Source organism: Prionailurus bengalensis, chromosome C1 (genome assembly GCF_016509475.1).
Source record: "Prionailurus bengalensis isolate Pbe53 chromosome C1, Fcat_Pben_1.1_paternal_pri, whole genome shotgun sequence".
Classification (NCBI taxonomy): domain Eukaryota; kingdom Metazoa; phylum Chordata; class Mammalia; order Carnivora; family Felidae; genus Prionailurus; species Prionailurus bengalensis.
The window spans coordinates 31,997,719-32,019,765 of NC_057345.1; the positions used below are offsets into that span (position 1 = coordinate 31,997,719).

The 22,047-nt window shown below is 38.4% G+C and overlaps 1 protein-coding gene across 17 annotated transcripts in view; it reads right to left on the bottom strand.

Moving 5' to 3' along the window:
* The window catches only part of SCMH1 (Scm polycomb group protein homolog 1), a 188,452-nt gene that overhangs the window by 117,099 nt on the left and 49,306 nt on the right, over nt 1-22,047 (bottom strand). For 11 of the 17 annotated variants that reach the window (XM_043574594.1, XM_043574578.1, XM_043574579.1 and 8 more), the window contains 3 exons: nt 13,655-13,723; nt 13,171-13,194; nt 2,801-2,871 (listed from right to left, as the gene is read on the bottom strand). In XM_043574594.1, coding sequence (XP_043430529.1) covers nt 2,801-2,871; nt 13,171-13,194; nt 13,655-13,723 — 164 coding nt within the window. Of the gene's footprint in view, nt 1-2,800; nt 2,872-3,739; nt 3,883-13,170; nt 13,195-13,654; nt 13,724-22,047 lie in introns of those variants that run through there. The other 6 variants (XM_043574585.1, XM_043574583.1, XM_043574576.1 and 3 more) reach the window with 4 other exon arrangements.

Here is a 22,047-nt window from a genome sequence, read left to right on the forward strand (position 1 = left end):
ATATATTTTGCCTTTTGTTCTTGGAAGATCTTTTTAGTGGGTATAGAATGCTAGATTGACAGGTTTTGCTTTTGGTACTTTAAACATGTTACTCAACTTTCTTGTTTGCATTGTTTCTGACAAGAACATGTAATGTCATTCTTATCTTAGTTTCCCTGTATATAAGGTGTCTTTCTTCTCTGGCTGCTTTTAAGATGTTCTTTATCACTAGCTTTGAGCATTTATGATCATGTGTTAATGTAGTTTTCTTCTTGTCATTGATTTGGGGGGGGGAGAAGGGGATTCACAGAGTTTCTTTAATCTGTGGATTTACAGTTTTCCTCAATTTTGGAAAATTTTTAGCCATTGTATCTTCAAGTACTTTTTCTGTCCCTCATCTCTATTCTCCTTTGGGCACTCTAATTACATGGTCTGCGAAGTTATCCCATGGAAACTGAAGTTATCCTTTGGCTCACTGGTAATCTTTTTCATCTTTTGAGCATTCTTTTCTCTCATTGTGTTTCATGATAGTTTCTACTGCTATGTCTTCAAGTTTACCGGTCTTTTCTTCTGTCATTAATCTCATCCAGTGTATTTTTCATTTCGCACATAGTAGTTCAATATGAGTCTTTTTTTTTTTTATATCTTCTATGTCTCTGTTTAACTTTCAAACACATGGAATACAATTAAAATAATTGTTTTAATGTTTTTGTTTGCTATTCTAAGACCTATATAGGTTTTGAGTCTATTTCAATTGGTTGATTATTCTGCTCATGATGATTATGTTTTCCTGCCTCTTCTCATTCTTGGTAATCTTTCACTGGATGTCAGACATTTTGACTTTTAGCTGTTGGCTGCTGGATGTTTTTGCATTCCCTTATTATGCTTTGTTCTTCTTTTAATATACATTTTTATGATTTTTTAGTGACAGCTGTGTTTCTTTTTTTAATTTTTTTCTTTTTTTAAATTTATATCCAAGCTAGTTAATATACAGTGTAACAATGGTTTCAGGAACCAAATTTAGTGATTCATCACTTACATGTAACACCCAGTGTTCATCCCAACAAGTGCCCTCCTTAGTGCCCACCACGCATTTAGCCCATCCCCCCTCCAGCAACCCTCAGTTTGTTCTCTGTATTTAAGAGTCTCTTATGATTTGCCTTCCTGTTTTTATCTTATTTTTCCTTCCCTTCTCCTGTGTTCACCTATTCTGTTTCTTAAATGCCACATATGAATGAAATCCTATAATATTTATTTTCTGTGACTGACTTATTTTGCTTAGCATAACACATCCTAGTTCCATCCATGTTGTTGCAAATGGCAAGATTTTATTCTTTTTGAACGCCAATAGTCCTATATATATATATATATATATATATATATATTATAATATATGTAACATATATCACATCTTCTTTTGTGCTTTGTTCTTAGATGCACTTAAATTACCTGCAAACAGTTTGATCATTTTGAGTCTTGCTTTTATGATGTGTTAGGCAGGTCCAGAGAAGTGCTCATTCTAAGGCTAATTATTCCCTGCTACTGAGTAAGATCTTCCCAAGTTTTCCACCTTATGCCACATGAATTATGAGATTTTCCAGTCTAACTGGTGGAATCAGGCATTATTTCCAGCCCTGTGGGAGTGTTAGATTCTGTTCCTTCTATAGATCTGATGGTTTTTCTCTTGGCTTTAGGTCGTTTCCTCATATGCATACATGGAACAACAACAGCACTTTGCTGAATACTTGAAGAGGGCTCACTGCAGATCTGCAGTGGTTTTCTTTCTGTGCAGCTCTCTCCTCATAGGCATTCTGTCCTACAAATTCTAGCCACCTTGGTTTCCCCTCTTAGCTCCAACCATTCAAATTAGGGATTCTGCTGGGTTCCACCCTAGGCTCCCCTTCTCTGGGCCATGGTCTCAAAACTCTCTTAAGGGAGTAAGCTGGGAAATCAGAAGAGGCTCAACTCATTGTTTTTCATCTCTCGGAGATCACTGTGCTTGGCTGCCTGATCTTCAGTAACTTGAAAACCACTGTTTAATATAATATACTCTGTCCTTTTATTATTATTTCAGGTGAGAGTATGGATTTAGTCCCTATTATTTCAAATGAGCAAAAGTCCTGGATTTGTATTTTTATTTAGAGCACAGACAAAATTCAAAGTGAAATGTTGACAATTTGAGGAAATAAACACTGAAGAATAAAGGGAGGGAAGTATACATAATTTCCTGATGTTTAGCTCTGTTTAGCAGCAGTACACTTCTTTGCTTACCAGCCTATCATGTGCTGATATAGTCAACATTATCTGTGCATTGCGTGCAACACTTAATCCTATGTGGGAAGCTCTGAATGACCTCTAATAAGGTCCTAACATACTCTCCAATGGAACTCAGTGCCAGCATTCTTATGAAAATGTGGCAGGGGTGCTGTGTATAGAGAAATGAATACTGTGTATAGAGAAATGAATACTGAGACTGTAGTCTCAAGAACTGTCTAAGGGATATAACTGTTTCCTCTCTGTCTGAATTAAGAACTATTTTAAAAAACAAAAAACAAGAAACAACCAGCTACTAGTCTCAGTAACAAGACATATCCTCAAGGAGGCGAAGAAAGGAAAAGGTGTCACTTGGGATGATGGTGGAAGGAAGGTGTCCTACCAAAATTCATGAGTTTTGAGCCTTGAGCTGTATTCTTCCCATAGAAGTTTACTCTGGGGCCTTCAGGTGAGAAGTCCAAGGGCTCCTACCTCATGTTTTGCTTATCTAAGGATCAGAACAAACCTACTTGCCTCCCACCTACTAAAGATGTTGAGAATCAATTACCTGCTTGAAGCAATGGACAGGCGCTGGGACTGAACATGTTTCTTTTAGGTATTTGTCCCAGGTAAAATGACCTGAAAAGGAAATAGAAATCTCTATCACAGTCAACTTCCTAAAAAGTGCTTTCAGGATGCAATCTACACTAAACATTAGGCCATTTTTTGACTCGTTCTGAGCATAAGAAAAAACTTATTTTTCCCTGTTTGGGCTCAAGAGAGTATTACGGGTAGAAATCTATGTGACCTGAGTGAATCATTTTAGATCAATGTATTAAAATTATGGTCTAAAGATGACCTTACTATGTTTTACATGTTAGTCCCTAAAGTGATCCAAAATGCCAGAGCAACATGTACCAGTATCTCACAGAAGTGTCCAGGAAGCTCTTGGAAAACAGAATAGAAGACATAGAAAATGGCTGAGGAGATTCCTTCTGAACAACCTGACTCCTGAAGAGGTACCTTAATGCCATCAAATAATAGCTTTTAACACTCAATATGGTCGGATCCCACCATCTCGGCTCAGAAAGAATGAAGGACAGACATACGGTAAGATGATTTGATGGTAGGAAAAACCAGAATGAGTGAGATTATACTTGAATTCTCACTCTCTCTCACCCACCCCGAACCCACTCCCATTCCAGCTGCACTGCCTGAGGTGCAAAATGACAAAGATCTGGTAATTTACAGAAAAGTAGGTCCTTGGTAGCATTTCTTTTGATAGTAACTATGAATGAGTTAGGGGGCCTACAGGATCTTGTAGCCTCTTGAAGTAGCCTTTAGAGCAACACTGTGCTAGAGAAACAGTCTTCAAGGTGACGCTGCTAGGGTCAGAGAAAACATTGTAAGGAACAAACTATTACATATATATGTTATTAAACCACAAAAGATGACTAAGTTCTTTATTAAAGGTTAAATCAATTACCAATCTCCCCCTAATACCCACCTAGAGGTGACCCCATGATGGTGCAGGGAAGGTCCCAGAGACTCTCACAAGCTAAAACACTGTAGCAAACCAGCATTTCTTGAAGTTTCCTCTGCAGTGGAGCAGCACAGGGCCCTTTTGGACCATGCAAAAAGCACTAGATGCTGGGAATAAAAATGATTTACTGAATGATAAAATCTAAATCACTTCAAAGATGATGCCAAGGCTTTATACTCTATTGACTTTATAGTTTCTGTTTTAAAACTTGTCCCTTTCCCACCATCCTTAAGCAAGCCAAATAGATTTGGCCAGAAATCACAGTCTGTTCTAAACCACTCCACGAACTGGCCAATGATTAATTATCTTGAATACAGAGTCCACAGGGTAGATGAGATGGATATTACCTGGAATCAAGATTTAAGAGCTTATCAGAATAAAGACTCAGCTCTTAGTGGAGATGTCCCTAAAGCAAGGAATGAATACATTTCACCACTATTTGCTGTTAGAAAAAAAAAAGCATTAAAAATTACCATTCCATTCTTACAAATAAAGAATTAAGTCAGGGGCGCCTGGGTGGCGCAGTCGGTTAAGCGTCCGACTTCAGCCAGGTCACGATCTCGCGGTCCGGGAGTTCGAGCCCCACGTCAGGCTCTGGGCTGATGGCTCAGAGCCTGGAGCCTGTTTCCGATTCTGTGTCTCCCTCTCTCTCTGCCCCTCCCCCGTTCATGCTCTGTCTCTCTGTCCCAAAAATAAATAAACGTTGAAAAAAAAAAAAATTAAAAAAAAAAAAAAGAATTAAGTCAAATAGCAAGTCTTGGATTTGAGTGAACTGCAACTTTTGCACTCCAGCATCTATAACAGCACTGTCCACTAAAACTTTCTGTAATGACAGAAATGTTTTGTGTCTGTGGTGTCCAATAAGAAAGCCGCTAGCCGGGGGCGCCTGGGTGGCTCAGTCGGTTAAGCCTCCGACTTCGGCTCAGGTCATGATCTCACGGTTCGTGAGTTCGAGCCCCACATCGGGCTCTGTGCTGACAGCTCAGAGCCTGGGGCCTGTTTCGGATTCTGTGTCTCCCTCTCTCTCTCTCTCTCTCTGACCCTCCCCCGTTCATGCTCTGTCTCTCTCGGTCTCAAAAATAAATAAACGTTGAGAAAAAAAAGTCGCTAGCCACATGTAACCACGGAACACTTGAAATGCATGAGAGAAGAATTTAAATTTTAATTAGTTTAATTTAATTAATTTTATTTAAATATAAATTCCTAGGGGCGCCTGGGTGGCTCAGTCGGTTAAGCGTCCGACTTCAGCTCAGGTCATGATCTCGCGGTCCGTGAGTTCGAGTCCCACGTCGGGCTCTGGGCTGATGGCTCAGAGCCTGGAGCCTGCTTCCGATTCTGTGTCTCCCTCTCTCTCTGTCCCTCCCCCATTCATGCTCTGTCTCTCTCTGTCTCAAAAATAAATAAAAAACGTTAAAAAAAAATTTAGAGAGAAAACCTCTTAAAAAATAAATAAATAAATAAATAAATAAATAAATAAATAAATAAATAAATATAAATTCCTACATGTGGCTAACAGCTACTGTATCAGACAGCACAGGTCTAGAGGTTTGCTCAGTCTGGGTAATTGCTTGTAGTAGCTTGCATTTTGACCACAAGCATCCAAGAGACTTTGGTTTTAAAAATTATGGCAGCATCAGGGGTACCAAAATAACTGGGGCATTAATTACAGTTCTCTATTACACATCAATTATGGTAATCAATCCCTATTACATAGGCAAGCAACCTCACATCTCTTTCCATTTAGAGAACACCCTATTGCCAACTGAATGAAAAGGAATCTCCTCTCTCTCTTTTTTTTTGTTTGTTTCTGAAGGAGAGAGAGACAGAACTTGAGCAGGGGAGGGGCAGAGAGAGAGACACACAGAATCTGAAATGGGCTCCAAGCTCTGAGCTGTCAGCACAAAGCCTGATGCAGGGCTCAAACTCACAGACTATGAAGATCATGACCTGAGCCGAAGTCGGATGCTTAACCAGCTGAACCACCCAGGCGCCCCAGGAATGTCTTTTAAAAAAACATTTCAGTTTATTTATTTTTGAGAGACAGAGAGAGTGAAGGGTAAGGGGCAGAGAGAGAGAGAGAGAGAGAGAGAGAGAGAGAGAGAGAGAATCTCAAGCAGGCTCCACACTGTCAGCACAGAGCCAGAGGTGGGGCTCAAACTCACAAACCATGAGACCTCTGAAACAAAGAGTCAGACGCTTAACCAACTGAGCCACCCAGGCACCCCTGGAATCTCTTTTTTATTTTTTTTATTATTTATTTACTTATTAAAAATTTTTTTTAATTTCTTTTTGAGAGAGACAGAATGTGAGTGGGGGAGGGGCAGACAGAGAGGGAGACACAGAATTCGAAGCAGGCTCCAGGTTTTGAGCTATCAGCACAGAGCCTGATGTGGGGCTTGAACTCATGAAGCACGAGATTATGACCTAAGCTGAAGTTAGACACTGAACTGACTGTGCCACCCAGGCGCCCCGGAATCTCTTTTTTAAAAGCAGTCCACCCACTGTGAGGGTTGACTGGATTGAACCATACCTAGATTAATATTTTTCTTAAATTTGACTGCTTAGGCTATCTGAGACTTAGTCTCATAATTTCAGGTAAATTGCGTTAATTTTTATGGACTCAGGAAGAATGTCTGAGCACCTACTGTAATGCCCATAACGGAGCCAAATGTCGTATCTACTGTATCTCCAAGCAACTGAAATAACCACACATACAAAAACGGGACAGGCAGCAAGGTATACATCAGGGAGGGGTTGGCAAACTCTCTGTAAAGGACCAGACAGTAAAATGTTATGGTTTGTGGGTCATCCAGTCTCTGTCACAAATACTCAACTCTGCACTGTAGCCTGAAACCCGCCAGAGACAATACGCACATAAATGAACATGGCTGTGTTCCACTAAAACTTTATTTACAGAAATAGGCAGTGGGCTGGATTTGCCCCCAAACAGTAGTTTGCCCTGACATATAGCACTGATTCCCAAATGTTACTTATCATCAGAATCTCCTAAAGAATTTTTCTCATTTCTTTAAATAGCGTTCTGGGCCCCATCCTCAGAGGTTCTCATTCAGCAGGCTTTGAGTGTGGTCTGAAAATCTGTATTTTCAAAGGCTCCCTAAGTAATTCTGATTCACATCTGTGTCTAGAAATTATTGGTGGAGTTAAAAGAATGTAATATTGAGAGTCAGAAGATGCTGGATAAAGTCTTATTTCTCTAATTATCTTAGATAAGTTACTTAATCCTTCTAAGTATCAGTTTATTCATCTGAAAGAGATAATGTCTATCATGCAAGACTGTACACCCACTCATTCATTCAGTAAATATTTATTAAACTCCTTCCAAGTACAAAAGCACTGCGTTAAATATAAGAGGAACATGATATACATGATTCCTAAATACATGGAGCTTGCAGTTTAGAAATATTAAGTAGAGACATTAAATAAATAATAACACAAATAAACTGGTACAATTATGATAAATGTAAGTTAATGAGGTAGTACAGGTTGCCTTGAGAATGCAGAACAGGAAAATCTAATTTGTTACTGGGATCAAGGATTACTGTGAAGATTAACATTATAATGTAATGTTTTATAAATATAATGTTTTATACTTTACAGAATGATTTCAATTCTTCATTCAACTGATGTTTGAGTATTCCTCTATGTGCCAGGCAGTATTCTCAGTGCTGGGATAAGGCAGGAGGTCCCTGCCCTCATGGAATTTACATTCTGGTGCATCATGAGGCACAATTAACACATAACCAAATAAAGAAGGTAATGAGTGGTAAGCATTTGAAGGAAACAAAATAATGTGATAGAGGCTGGGAACTATCTTAGATGGCAAAGTTATGGACAGATACTCTATGGAAGAAACACTTGAGCTGAGACTTTACAGTCATCTCATTTATATTACTGAATAATGCTTATGGAAGTATTTTATAAACTCTAATGCATACCACTTTATAGTTACACTTATTATCAGAAAATAAAATCCCTGCCCTGAAGAGAGTTACACACTACATAGAAGTAGCTTTAAAAAATTAAAAGTCCCTAGTAATGTAGCGCAGAAGAGATCCACGAAGTCGATTGCATGAATCCCTTTCTCTAATACTCATTCATTCAACAAATACTTACTGCACACTGCCATATACCAACCCTAGTTCTAGGCACTGGTGATCTAGAGCAAAGAATGAAATAGCAAAGTCTCTGCTGATATGGAGCTTACTTTCTAAGGGGAAAGAAAAACAATAAACAAACATAAATATATGTCGGATGGTGCAGAGGGCAACAAGAGACACCAGATAATATTCAATTCCTGGCCTTTTTCAAATAAAGAAAAAATAAAGCAAAGTAAGAGGGAAAGAGTGCCGAGGGTATATGTGTGCTGTTTCAGGCAGGATGGTCAAGAAAGGCATCTTGATGGGGTGATATAAAAGTTGAGACCTGAAGCTCCCTCCAGCCCCTGCTGGAACACTTGCAACGATGAGAAACTTCTTATTCAGTTATTATTCAATAGTACAAACAGATAGACTTTGAACTACATAGTCGGCCAAAGTCTGACTCCTTCTAACTTCCACCCATTGGTCCTGGACATAATATATGAGAGAGATTATATATATCATTAAATGTCAATGCTGCTAATTTGACCATGAGGCACCTCCATTCGTGATGGCTACTATTCTGACAGCACTTCTCTACAAGAACTCTATTTCATTCCACCTGAAGTGTGGAACCCAAATTCCTAAGAGAGATACAGACAATCACAGTCTTTAGATCAGAAATTCGACTCCAAGATTACTGTCTGAAAACTGTTCCGTTGTTTATATGTGCCATAATTTATATACATTAACAACAGTATTTGTTAAATACTCTTGGTGGTCACGTAAGTGTTTTCTAATTTTTGATGAGTATCTTTGTGCACGTATCTTTTAACACTTTTAAGATGATCACTTTAGGGCAAATTCCTAAGAGTGGGATGAATGGACAAAGAACAGGCATACTTTATATTTTGATATAATATAATTCCCACCAACAGTGCATGAGAATATGTTTCTTACATCCTTGCTAAAACTGCTTTAACAACCTCTATACTTTTGTTAAATCTTACAAGTGAAAAAGCAAAAGACTATTATATTTTATATGCAATTCTTTGATGACTAATAAAGTTGAAGATATTTTTAGGCTTATTAGTCCATTTGTATTTTATTTTTGTCATTTTTCACTGAGGTATTCTTTTGTTTTCTCAGATTCTAAGAGTTCTATGTAGATTAAGGATGTTAGTCCTTTGCCTGTCATATATGTTGTAGACATTTGTCTCAGTCTGCTAGGATTTGCCCTTAAATTCCTCTATCTTGTCTTTTATGACTTCCTGGCTTTCATGTCATGCTTTCTTCAGTATTACAAGAGATATTAACCCATGTGTTCTTCTAGTATTTCTCAGGTTTAATTATTTTTTTACATTTAAATGATCTATTTCGAAGTTATTCTGTGAGACAAATAAGGCAAAAATGAAGCTTTCCTTCTCACCTTTTATTCAATAAATGTGCTCACCACCATTTTTGAATAAATCACCTTCTCCCTGCTGATTGGAAATGTCACTGTGATCACATGTTAATTTCTTATATACATTTAGACCTATCTCTGGACTCTGCCTTCTGTTCCCCTCATCAGTCAGTCTATTCCAAGACGAGGAGCATTTTGTTTCATGTAATTTCAAAACCAATTTAACCAATTTTAATTTTTCATAAGGCATACCCTCAACCATGTTTTCTTGGCACTTTCAAATGATTAATAAGTTGTGGCATATCCAGTGCTAATAAAACCCTGTTATCAGAAAATGTACAAAGCTTAAGTTTATGAGATACACAGTGGCTCATTCTCAAAATATTGTCCATGGGCCTTTCAGATCAGTAGCTTGATATTTTTTAATGAATCATCTAAAGATAAAACACCAAGTCAAAAAAAAAAAAAAAAAGGATTTCTGACTCTTCCAATTTCTCAGAATAAATCCCACCATTTCCCAGCTCCTATAACATCCTGTTCATACCTTTATTTTCATATCTTCACATCATATCATCATCATTATTTATGCAAGCTATTTACAGACAGCGGGTATCTTTCTTACTATTATTTTTAATCTTCACCGTTTACCACAGTGCCTGAAACTGAACTCAGGCTCCACAGAAGTGTAGTGAATGAAAAGTGAGGGGTGAAAAGAAGAAGGGAGTGAGCACCAGTGCTTCTCTTTTCTGGACCAATACAATCACACCGGTGGTGTTCACATTTAGTTCTGGGAGTTAGACGTTGAGATAGAACAAACCAAAGTCTAAATGGTGGCCTAAGTGGCAAGGGGACACAAAACCATGTCACCTGAGGAGTGGCTGAAGGAACACTGACACTCAGCTTGAAGAAGAAAGCCAAGTCTTAGAGCCAATTTGCCATCCATCCACCAATCCAACAAGTATTTATCGTGTGTATCAAAGCATTGTGCCAGGTGCCGGAGAAACCACCGTGATCAAATACTGTTCTTGCCCTCATGGAGCTTTATTTAGTAAGGCCACAGGCTAGACAGCCAACTACATAAAGTGTGGTAAGTGCTATGCTTGGCCAAGGAGGCTGCTATAGGAGGGCTTGCGGAAGGATTCCCAGGGGAAGTAACCTCTACGCTTCTAAGTTAAGGTGTAAAAGGATAAGCAGGATGTCAGTCAAGAAAAGAGAAAATTCTTTGTTTTTAGAATCTTTTGTTTCAGACTGAAAGAAAAACATGTATAAAGGCCCAGAAGTAAGAAAAACCACTTCTAAAAATGGAATATTTTGGTATGGCTACCGCGTAGAGTTAAACACAAACAAAAGGTAGTTTAGAAAGGAGGTTTTAGATAAAAGCAGTTTGCAGGTATCAGAGAGCCTCCTCAACCACATTAATGAGAAAAAGAAGCACTAAAGGCTCTGGGGCAGGAGTCATTCTGTGTGTAGTGTGAAGGATGGGCTGGAGGAGTGCAGGGCTGGAGGCAGGAAGACTAGTTAGGAAGCTATTCTAATAATCTATATGAGATCATAGTGCTTCAACTAGGACAGTAAGAGTGGCAGTGAGCAGGCAGTCCCTATAGCTGGTTTCTAATAACTGGAAGCTGGTCAGTGAAAAACTGGCTAAACTATTCCATATTGCCCTAAAAGTTCAAAGTATGACTGATAGAATTGACAAAGAAACAGATTTTGGCCCAATAAATAAAACCGTCTGACTATGGAGTGAGTTTCTGAGGTGGCTGTAAATCCCCGGCAACGTTGAAAAGTTCAAGACAAGGCATTTTATAAGACATTCAAAACGTCGAATTTTGAAATGCTGGGCCAAGTTAGATTATTTTAAAGCCTCTTCCAAACTCAGATTCTAAAAATCTACTGAATCTCATTTCTTTAAAAAAAAAATTTTTTTTTTTTTTGTTTATTCATTTAGAGAGAGAGACACAGAGAGCAAGCAGGGGAGGGGCAGACAGACAGGGAGACAGAATCCGAAGCAGACTCCAGGCTTTGAGCTGTCAGCACAGATCCCAACACGGGGCTCGAACCCAGGCACCGTGAGATCATGACCTGAGCTGAAGTTGGAAGTTGGACACTTAACCAACTGAGCCACCCAGGCACCCCCTGAATTTCATTTCAATTTGATATTTGGGGCTGCTCTCTATGCTTGATGGGCAAAATGAAATATGCAGGATTAACTCATCAGAGGCTGTGCCTGGCTATGCTGGTGCTATGTTATCACAGCCTTTACTCCTCACACAGGAAAAATATACTTTCAAAATTTAACATCACTTCTTGTACATACTTTGTGTTAAACTGAGTATCCACTTTTTCCAATTCCCTATCAACAAAATGGACTGTTCACAACATACCTTAACTTGTTACTGAACTATATGTAATTGTTATCATTCATATTAGCAACAAAACCAAAACCAGCAACAGCTCTCACAGAGTATCTTCTGTCTGCCTACACCATGATCAATATCTCCCAAATTCTTCATAACCTGAGAAGTAGGTTTTATTCCCATTTTAAAGATGAGGAAATAGACTCAAAAGATTAAGTAATTTTCCCCAAATCACTAAATTTGTGAGTGGGCAACAGAAATTTGAACCAAGGCCTGTCTGATTCATACGTCCATGATTTTTCTATCATACGCTAGTGCCTTAGAAAGCTTGAGGTAAGTTTTAAGTCATTAAAAAGTGACTATCATTTATTGTTTATTAAGTGCTAGGCCCTTTACCTCCATCATTTCAATTCCTTCACTTCTTCAGCTCACATTCAGAGAACACTCCATTTCAAAGAACGTTCCAAGATTTGACTTAGAATAATGTCTGAGGATGGTCCCGCAACAGAATGAAAATAACAATCCTCAAAAGTTGAAAAGTATTTGAGAGGTTTTAAGATGTTTTCACATCCATTAGCTCTTGTAATCTTCTTAACAACCTTGTGAAGTAGGCAGAATGGGATTATTATCCCCATTTTCCAAGCCAGAAAACTGAGGATCAGCATCACAAAGTTTTTAAGCCCGGCTGGCTTTCAAAGAACCCAGGAGCTCTGACTCCTAGTCTAGCACTCTACTCTTCTACGTTACCTTCTTTGTCAGTGGGCAGTAAAAGTAATGTTTTGGGAAGAAAAGGCAAGAGGGAGCAAAAAGACAGTGATAATAACAGAGGTGAACACATGAAGTCACAGAACATAATATATAAAAACATTTGAACAAAAACTGATAAAGCCATTAGGATATCAATATTTGTGTAACATATAGAAAGATTTTAAAGAAGAAGTTAAGACTGACGTTTATGTAGAAACCCTGAAGGCTGATTAAGAAATATTAACATCAGCATTACTTCTCAAATCCCAGTCCTGAGGTACATACACTCTGTAGGGATGAAAACCGAATGCAGTTAGCAGTCTGACTCTTATTATTTGAATCGTTAATATTTCAGATTGCATTTAGTTAAAGATTTTACAAAATCTTTAGGTTTAATTTCAGTTTGCTACATCTCATGAATAATTTCTTTTGGGGAAATCCCAGCAAATTCTGACTGATGGAGAGTGGGGGTTTGTTTTTGTTCTGGATTCACTGAATTAAGAGTAGCTTCCAGTTTGGATCAGCCCCTGTTCCTCCTTGTACTCGGTGTAATTAGGCCCCCCCTCCCCCCCCCCCCCCGCCCCACCCTGTTGGCTTGGTCTGCACCTCCTGATAAGGATGGCTGGGCCGGACAGCTGACAGGACTGGCTATACGGGCTGCTGAGGCAGACGAGCACAGGACACACGGGGCCATGGGACAGACAACACGGCATTCTGTTCCTAGTCACACCCTAATCTCTGGTTTGGTTATTACCTATATTTAACAGAAATACAAGAAAGAAATCTTACCTAGTTCCAGGATGTCAGTAGCTTCTATTAAAGAAAAAAATGTTACAGCGTAAGTCATCAGGACAAACATACCAAAATGAAAGAAAGGTGAAGTTCTGGGGTAAAATGAAGGCTTGAGAGTTTGTGTAACCCAACCCTCTCCTTTTAAAAGGTACTGAGTGTGTTACTAGTAGTTGTGGGATATACCACCTAATTCTGCCTCACTCCTAAGCCTAAACTCTTAAACACTGGAGATGCGGACAGGCCAACCGGGCTTGAAGCTGTGAGGCTACTTCAAGATTATCTGTACTCAGAGTGAAAGTCTCCTGACTTCCAGTTCAAAACAAAACATACCGCTTCTAACAGATACCTCTACAAACTAAAATATTTGCTTGTGCGTCCATCAGTGAGTTCTTTATACCTCAGACCTCTCAGAACAAAGGTTTTATGAGAAGAGATGTCCAATTAAATTTTTCCATGCTAAACAGAGGGGTTTTTTTCTTACCTTGATATTGGGATGCAGACTCGGAAAGGTGACCATACTTGTGTTTCCTAACATCATTCCAGTCTATCACTGCAGGAGGAGAGAAAACAGTCATATGAAAAGAAAATGCAAGATTCAATACTTCTCTAATTTAACAGCAGGCATCAATAGTTTTTGATAAAGTAATCCACTTCTGAGATTGTATTCTAAGGAAACAACCCAAGATACAGAAAAACGGTTTTATTTAAAAAGCTTTAGTATTGTTTATAACAACAAAAAGGGAGGGAGGATACGTAAATGCTCAGAACAGAAGACTGATTAAGATACTACAATACATTTATCAGTTGACAACGGATTTTGCAGCTTTAAATTTTTACAAAAGGCTACACAACAAAATAGGAAACTGTTTAAGTTTATGATGTTGTCTGGTAAAATATCAGAGCAAAAATTATATTCATGGAATAATCGAAATTATGTAAAAAACTGAAAACAAAGAACGCCCTTGCTCTGGGCTGAATTGTGTGTCCCCCCCCTGCCCATTCTAATGTGACTGTATTTGGAGATAGGGTCTATAAAGAAGTAACTACATTAAAATGAGGTCATTAGGGTGAGCCCTAATCCAACGAGACTGGTGTCCTTATTATAAGAGGAAATTTGGACACATACGGGGACAGAGGAAAGAGTATGTGAAGACAGAGATGGGCATCTAAAAGCCAAGGAGAGAGGCCTCAGATCTTGATCTCTGACTTCCAGCCTCCAGAATCATGAGAAAATAAGTTTCTTTTTTCTAAAGTTTATTTATTTATTTTCAGAGAGAGAGAGAGAGAGAGAGAGAGAAAGAGAGCAAGTGGGGGAGGGGCAGAGAGCAAGGGAGAGACAGAATCCCAAGCAGGCTCCGCAACATCTGCACAGAGCCCGATGCAGGGCTGGAGCTCATGAACCATGAGATCATGACCTGAGCTGAGATCGGAGTTGGACACTTAACCAACTGAGCCACCCAGGTGCCCCGAGAAAATAAATTTCTGTTTAAATCACCAGGTCTGTATGTAATCCTTGCAGCCCTAGCAAACTGATACAACCCTAAAAAGTTATCACTAGAAAAAAGAAAAAAAAAATAAGACGCAAACACAGCAAATATAAACATCTGGTTATCTTTAGGTAGTGTCCTATTCCCCCTACCCCGACTTTCTAATCTCATGTATTTTCAATTTTTTTCATAAAGATAAGTTACTTACATAATGGAAATACATTTTCCTTGTTTGAAAATTTAGATTAAATCTACTGACTCTACCACTTTCTCACCATCAATTACCCATCATGTTTTTACTTCTCTTCTTACCCAGCTCAGATTCCAGGGTCTCTCATTTAAATCACTCGCTGACAAACACTCTTAACTCCCTCCTACCTCTTTTTTGCCAAATTTGCCTAATAAAGCCTCAGTCTTAACTCTGGTTAAAGCCACTTATCCACCTATACCATGCCTACCCCAACAGCTCACAAGTGCTGACGAAAACCAAATGCAAGCTTACTGGTCTCACTTTAAACTCATGACCATAATTTTCAAACGCTATTTAACATGGTCTAGAAATCATACCGCATTTCCCTACTGTGTTTGCTTTTCCACCTTCCAAAATTTTTTTTCATTTATTTTTCTCCTCATACTCCAAATATTCTCTCCCTCTCCCTCACTCTTAGGTATGATGTTAATTTAGGGTTCATTGAGAAAACAGAAATAAGGGACAGGAACCTTCAATATGCCACTCAGGAAGGTACAGAGTCCATCATGTTTAGTGGTACATCTCTCATCCACAGTATAGTAGCAGGTGCTCAGTTAGTGTTTGGTGAATGAATGAATCTACTCATTCATCATTCTTTCTGACTGCTCTTCTATTGCTGTGGATGAAGTGTCTGTTTTTATCAAAAGGCAACTCTCCAGTTTTGCTCCCCATCCCATTTCCTCTCATCCTCTCAAGGACTTTGCAAGTATTTCCTTTCTAATAGGCCATTTGCATCCACATCCTTACTGCCCCATAATCTCCTATCAAACATCAACACACAAAACAAATACCCCCTCTCCAACCCTCTCTTAATCCCATGTATATCCCTCTTGCCTTCTATTTCTCAGGAAAATGTATTTTAAGAGTTATCTATAGCCATTGCCTCCTCACTTCTTCACAATTATCTCCTCATTCAAACAGGGTTCTTCTGTCTACTCTTCCACTGAGATCACCCCCAAATCCGTATTTCTAGCATTGGCCTCCTCTTGGAATTCCACACTTACATATAATCTCTACACAGTTATCAAATCAGACATTTGAAACTTAACATGGCTAAAACAGAATGCCACCTCTTGTCAACCTGTTCCTCTTTTTTTTTTTTTTTAAGTTTTGATTTAAATTCCAGTTAGTTGACATACAGTGTAATATTAGTTTCAGGTGTACAATATAGTGATTCAACAGTTCCATCCATCACCCAGTGCTCATCGCACAACTGCACTCCTTAATCCCAATGGCTATTTAGTTCATCCCCCCACCTCCCCTCTGGTAACCATCAGTCTGTTGCCTGTAGTTAAGAGTCTGTTTCTTGGTTTGCCTCTCTCTCTTTTTGTCCCCCCTTTGCTCATTTGTTTTGTTTCTTAAATTCCACATATGAATGAAATCATATGTGATGGAGATGCCATTTACTGGTTTGGGGAAGACAATCTGTCCTCTTCTTGTCTTTCCCAAACCAGTAAATGGCATCTCCAACACTGAGCTGTTCAAGCCAAAAATCCCTGAAGTTATCCTTGATGCTTCTATTTCCTTTACACTCACATCCACTCAGTAAGTTCTGCTGGACCATGTCCCCAACTCATCCACCACTCATCCCACTGCTCACGCTCTACTTCCAGTCACTGTCCTTCTTACCTGGGCCATTAGGATAGCCTGTTGACTGGAAGCCCTGCTTCCCCTCTTGCCCTACTCCAACTTACTCACCATACAGAGGTCAGAGTGAGCATTTGAAAACACAAAAAAGATCATGTCATTCATCTGCTTAAGGATAAATGGCTTCCCACTGAATTAAGGATGCCTTGCACTGATATGCAGGGTTCAGCTGCTGCCATGTCTCTGATCTTGTCCCATATGATACCCCCCTCCAACTTTTTTAAAGTAAACTTATTTATTTTGAGGGAGGGAGGGCAGGAGAGAGAGAGAGCAAGAGAGCACATTAGCAGGGGAGGGGCAAAGAGAGAGGGAAGCAGAGAATCCCAGGCAGGCTCCATGCTCAGCGCAGAGCCCTACCTGAGGCTCCATCCTATGAACCATGAGATCATGACCTGAGCCAAAATCAAGAGTTGGACCCTTAACTGACTGAGCCACCCAGGCGCCCCATGACTTTTCTCTTTTCCATTACACTCCAGTCACACTGGCCAGTGTCCCACCCCAAGTGTTTGCCTTCTCTCATGGTTGGATGTCCCCTGTCTTTCTAGTACCTGCCATGTTTGTTCTCTAAATCATAAATAAAGATTATAAACCTGATTAGGCTAAAAAACTGCTGACAAGAGACAAAAGATTTAGGGTATCATAATTGAATTTGTGTTTGAAATTTTTCACAATTATTTTTAAATTATTTTTTATAGTTAGAAATAATATATTCTCAAAAATTAAATATACAGTACATATTCCATTTATGTACAAGTTTTCAATATCATATCACTTAAGTAAAGATGAGCTACCAGCATACACAAAATGGACTCAGGAAGCTACAATAAATTGAAACCAGGCTGTAAGATCACTAATAAAACTAATAAAACAATTCAAAATCAACCAATACAAGTTAGGGGGAAAATACTCTAATACAGAGAAAAAAACAAAAGCCAGACCCAATGATGAAGTAAAATGAACAAAATAATTAACAAATTTAGCTGGGCAGAAAGGCATCGAAATAAGGTTCCACAACAATGGAAAAGGAACTTCTGAGAAGAAATATTTGAAACTCCTGGCACAAACAAGCGGAACTGGGAAAGCAGTGCCCAAAAAAGAAAAGGAGACAGCGACCACATTCATTACAAATTGCTTAAATTTTATTTTAAGCATCACCATAAATTACCCAGTGGACAAGGTCACCATCCCTGTATCAATTCTTTTTTTTTTTAAGTATTTATCTATTTACTTTTGAGAGAGACAAAGACAGAGCATGAGTGGGGGAAGGGCGGAGAGAAAGGGAGACACAGAATCTGAAGCAGGCTCCAGGCTCCCAGCTGTCAGCACAGAGCCCAACCCGGGGCTTGAACTCTTGAACCACGAGATCATGACTTGAGCCAAACCCAGATAAATGCTCAACCGACTGAGCCACCCAGGCGCCCCACATCCCTGTATCAATTCTTAAATGAACAGAATGTAGCCTGATAGAATTCCACACATAAAAACAGAAACTGGTTACCAGATTAATGGCCATGTTTCAAAACACATTATGATATGTAGCTACTATATTTAAATAGACGGTTTTATTTTATTCTCTCTCCTCAGGCTGTATATTTCTTCTCCCATAGTCCTTCTCCCAGTTAGTAATAAATCAGAAACCTGGAGTCCTCTTTAACTGTCTGCTCTCTCTTATCCTCCAAATCTAACCAGTTATCAAAATCTGTCCATTCTACCTTCAAAATGACTGTCTCCTCTGCTCCTATTCTGTGTTTAAGATTTCATTCTCTCTCACCTTGACCAACAGAAACAGCTACTTCATTCCTGTGTGTGACCTCACTCCTTTCCAATCCACACTTTAGCATTCAGTTTCTAAAATACTTATATTTATGTATCTTAATTCTAAGATTAGACAAAACATCTCACTATCTTTTAAGTCTTCAAAGGTCAAAACCTAAACTGTCTCCATAATAAACATGTCACATGTGTCTGGACTTTCCGTCCCTTCTCTATTTGGGAGATTCCTATTTATTCATCATGGTCCAGGAGTAATGTTACTTTCTAATATCTTTCTGGCAGCATCCCTAAGCACAGCACTATTTCCACCTCCTACTTCTATGCCTGTTCCAGGTGTTAGAGGTAAACACTGCTAACCCAGTCATTATTCCTGGGGCTTAACACACAGCAAACACTAAAAAAAAGAAAAAAAAGAAAAGAGAAGAGAAGAGAAGAGAAGAGAAAAGAAAAGAAAAGAAAAGAAAAGAAAAGAAAAGAAAAGAAAAAATAAAAAGTTTGCTCAACCGACTGAGCCACCCAGGCGGCCCCACGAATATTTAAAGGCAAGCTTTCATCAAAACAATTTTGACACATATACAGAATCCACTATAGTTAGATTATCTATCAATTATTCATGTTAAATAAGAAATAATTAAAAACAGATCTTCTAATAGTGTAGATAAAAGTCATTTATATATTGATTTTGGAGTTTTCTTCCACTACAGATGTATTATTTGAATACCTAGGCTAATATTAAAAATGTACTTGCTACCATTTACCGAGTACACTTTCCGTTTCAGTGTTGCAAGATGAGAAAAGTTCCGGAGATGGATGGTGGAAATGGTTGCACAGCAATGTGACTGTATTCAATGCCACTAAACTGTATACTTAAAAATGGTTAAAATGGTAAATTTTAAGTTATATATCTTTTATCACAATTTTTAAAATTCAATTAATTAAAAACATGAACTTGCATTTTGGGATGTCAGAAGGCTCAGAAGTTGCCATACTGATTTCATTTCAGATTCAACTAACACCTATCACTACCATATACCAAGCCCAGGGCCAGGCAGTTTTATTATATGTCATCTTGGGTATTACCAATATGTATCTATAGGTGAAGAATAAGAATCTGGGACTCAGAAAGTTTAACAGTGCCATGGAGTAGAAGGGCTGGTTAGGCAACAGCAATGAAAAATATGCAGTAATAATAGTTCACAAATGAAAAACCAAACTGAATTAATGTCCTGAATCCTATTTATATAGATGTATTGATTCAGTAAACATTTATAATCTGCTGTTTGTCAGGTACTACTCTGGGCACTGAAGATACCTCATTGGACAAAACAGAGAAAAACTCCTGCTTCTCATGAAGTTTACATTCTATTCCAAAGGTTTCACAAAATGTGATCTTTTGACAGGAGGCATTTGAAATAGCATTCATTGCAGGGGAGCAGATGTCAGAATGAGACATCTTCTTGGCAATGAGAACTATCCTGCAGAGGATGGGTTATTCATTTCCTAAATAAGCAGAAAGCCTGGATGACCACCTATCACCAAAGATGCTGAAACTTTTCCAAGCTGAGAAGGAATTTATGGATTGGAAAATGGATTAATTACATAAACTTCTAAGATCTTATTCAACCCTGGGGTTCTATTTCAATAAGCAACAAACACTATTATGGGGGCTGAAACAGAAACGTGTCCATAACTTGTGTGCACACATAACTTGTGTGTGTGTGTGTGTGTGTGTGTGTGTGCACGTGCACCTATATATCCTGACTATGAACTATTTACCAGTATAAATTATGTCTCATTCTTCTTTATATCTCATGTGTCTAAGTCCATGAAACAAGTGAGTGAATACAATGTCACAGGCTTAAAACACAGTGGATTGCTCCCTATTAAATCTTGCTCAATTTGACATTTAAATTCCATTTCCAACTTGCTATTTTCAAAATAATCCTCTAAAGCCTTTTTTATTTCCAGATTGAAATGATATTAATCTAGCCTTTAAACAAAAATTCTTTGACTACACACAGGTTCCAGCTTTGTGCTAGGTAATGGGGGCTTCAAAAAATAACAAGGTACTCTCCCTTTAGTCTAAAAGAGGGAGAAAGATACAGAAGTAAATGTGATAAAGTATTATAGATGCTGCATTAAAAGTAAATGGGGGCTCAGAGAAGGGAGGAGACAGTTTTGTCTGGGGAGAAATTAAGACTTTAATGGAAAAGGAATTGAGTCTTGGGGATGGAATAATAAGAAAAGTATATCACAGAGGGGGAATAATATAAAGAGAGAAATGATGCCATAAACCACTATGTTAGACCTGCTCTAGTATGGTAGCCATTACCCATATGTAGCACCTGAATTCTGGCAAATGTGACTAATAAAGTGAATATTTAATTTTGTTTTAACTTTTTTATTAATATAAATTCATAACTGACATTCAGTACAGTTATGGGGAAAACTTTTAAAGTACATTTGGAACAAAGCTGGATATGAGAATCTACTTTTTCAGTTGAAAATTGTTGAAATCTAAATACAAATCAATCACTTCTGACAAAACTTAGTGTCTGAATTGAGATGTGCTATAACTGTAAAACATATACCAGATTCTGAAGACTGAGTATGAAAAAAGGAATGCAGAATAGCTCCTTATGTATTTTTATATTGGTTACATGTCAAAATAGTGTTGGAAATATATTTGGTTAAATAAAATGTATTATTAAAATTAAATCCCCTATTTCTTCCTTACCTTTTTCAGTGTGGTTACTAGAAAATTTACAATTCTGTGTGTGATTTGCATTGTATTTCTATTGGACAGTGCCATGTTGGGCAACTTGTAGTTCAATGTGGCTGGAGCAGAAGGTATGTTAGGGGGTATGACAAGAAAAGTAAAAAGTGGTCAATGTCAATGCCTATCTATTTTACTATAATGGAGAAAGCAGAATAAGAAAGAAGAACCCAGTGGGCAGAGAAGTAGAGGTGAGGGGCAGAGGAGAGGATACACTAATTGTCTATGGGACGTTGGCTCTGGAGGCTCATTACACTCTTGCTTCTCACATGGCTTAGTTGTTCAACCTCCCTAGTAATTAAGAGAATCCAAACAATTTCAGATGTAGAGACGGAAGAAAAGGCTTTAGAGAAACTAAACTGGACATGATTTTAGTGTCAAGTGGAAGAGCAAGCTTAACTTCATCTCAGACAAATCATCCCACCTCAGGAAATCCCAAACAAAGGATGAAAAAAGGATAAGACATAATACACTAGAAAACTATGCTTAACATAGAGATTTTACCTTTAAAGATTCCTGATAAGATTCTCAGTTTCTACAAAGCTAAAACTTCATTTAGAATCTAAACTCTGAAATTTATGAGATGTTTTTCTATTCAAGTCAACTAATACTATTAAAAATATCACTACTGTGGCACCTGGATGGCTCAGTTGATTGAGCATCTAACTCTTGGTTTTGGCTCAGGTCTTGATCTCACAGTTTGTGACTTTGAGCCCCACGTTGGGCTCTGCACTGACAGTGCGGAGCCTAGTTGGGATCCTCTCTCTTCCTCTCTCTCGCACTCGTTCTCTCTCTCTCTCTCTCTCTCTCTCAAAAATAAATAGACTTAAAAATCACTATTAAAAATGGCAAGAACACATACCCTCTAGAAATGGCTCTAAGTTTCAATAAGACATGTAAATAATACTTATTTTTTTATTTGAGAGAGAGAGTGCATGAGC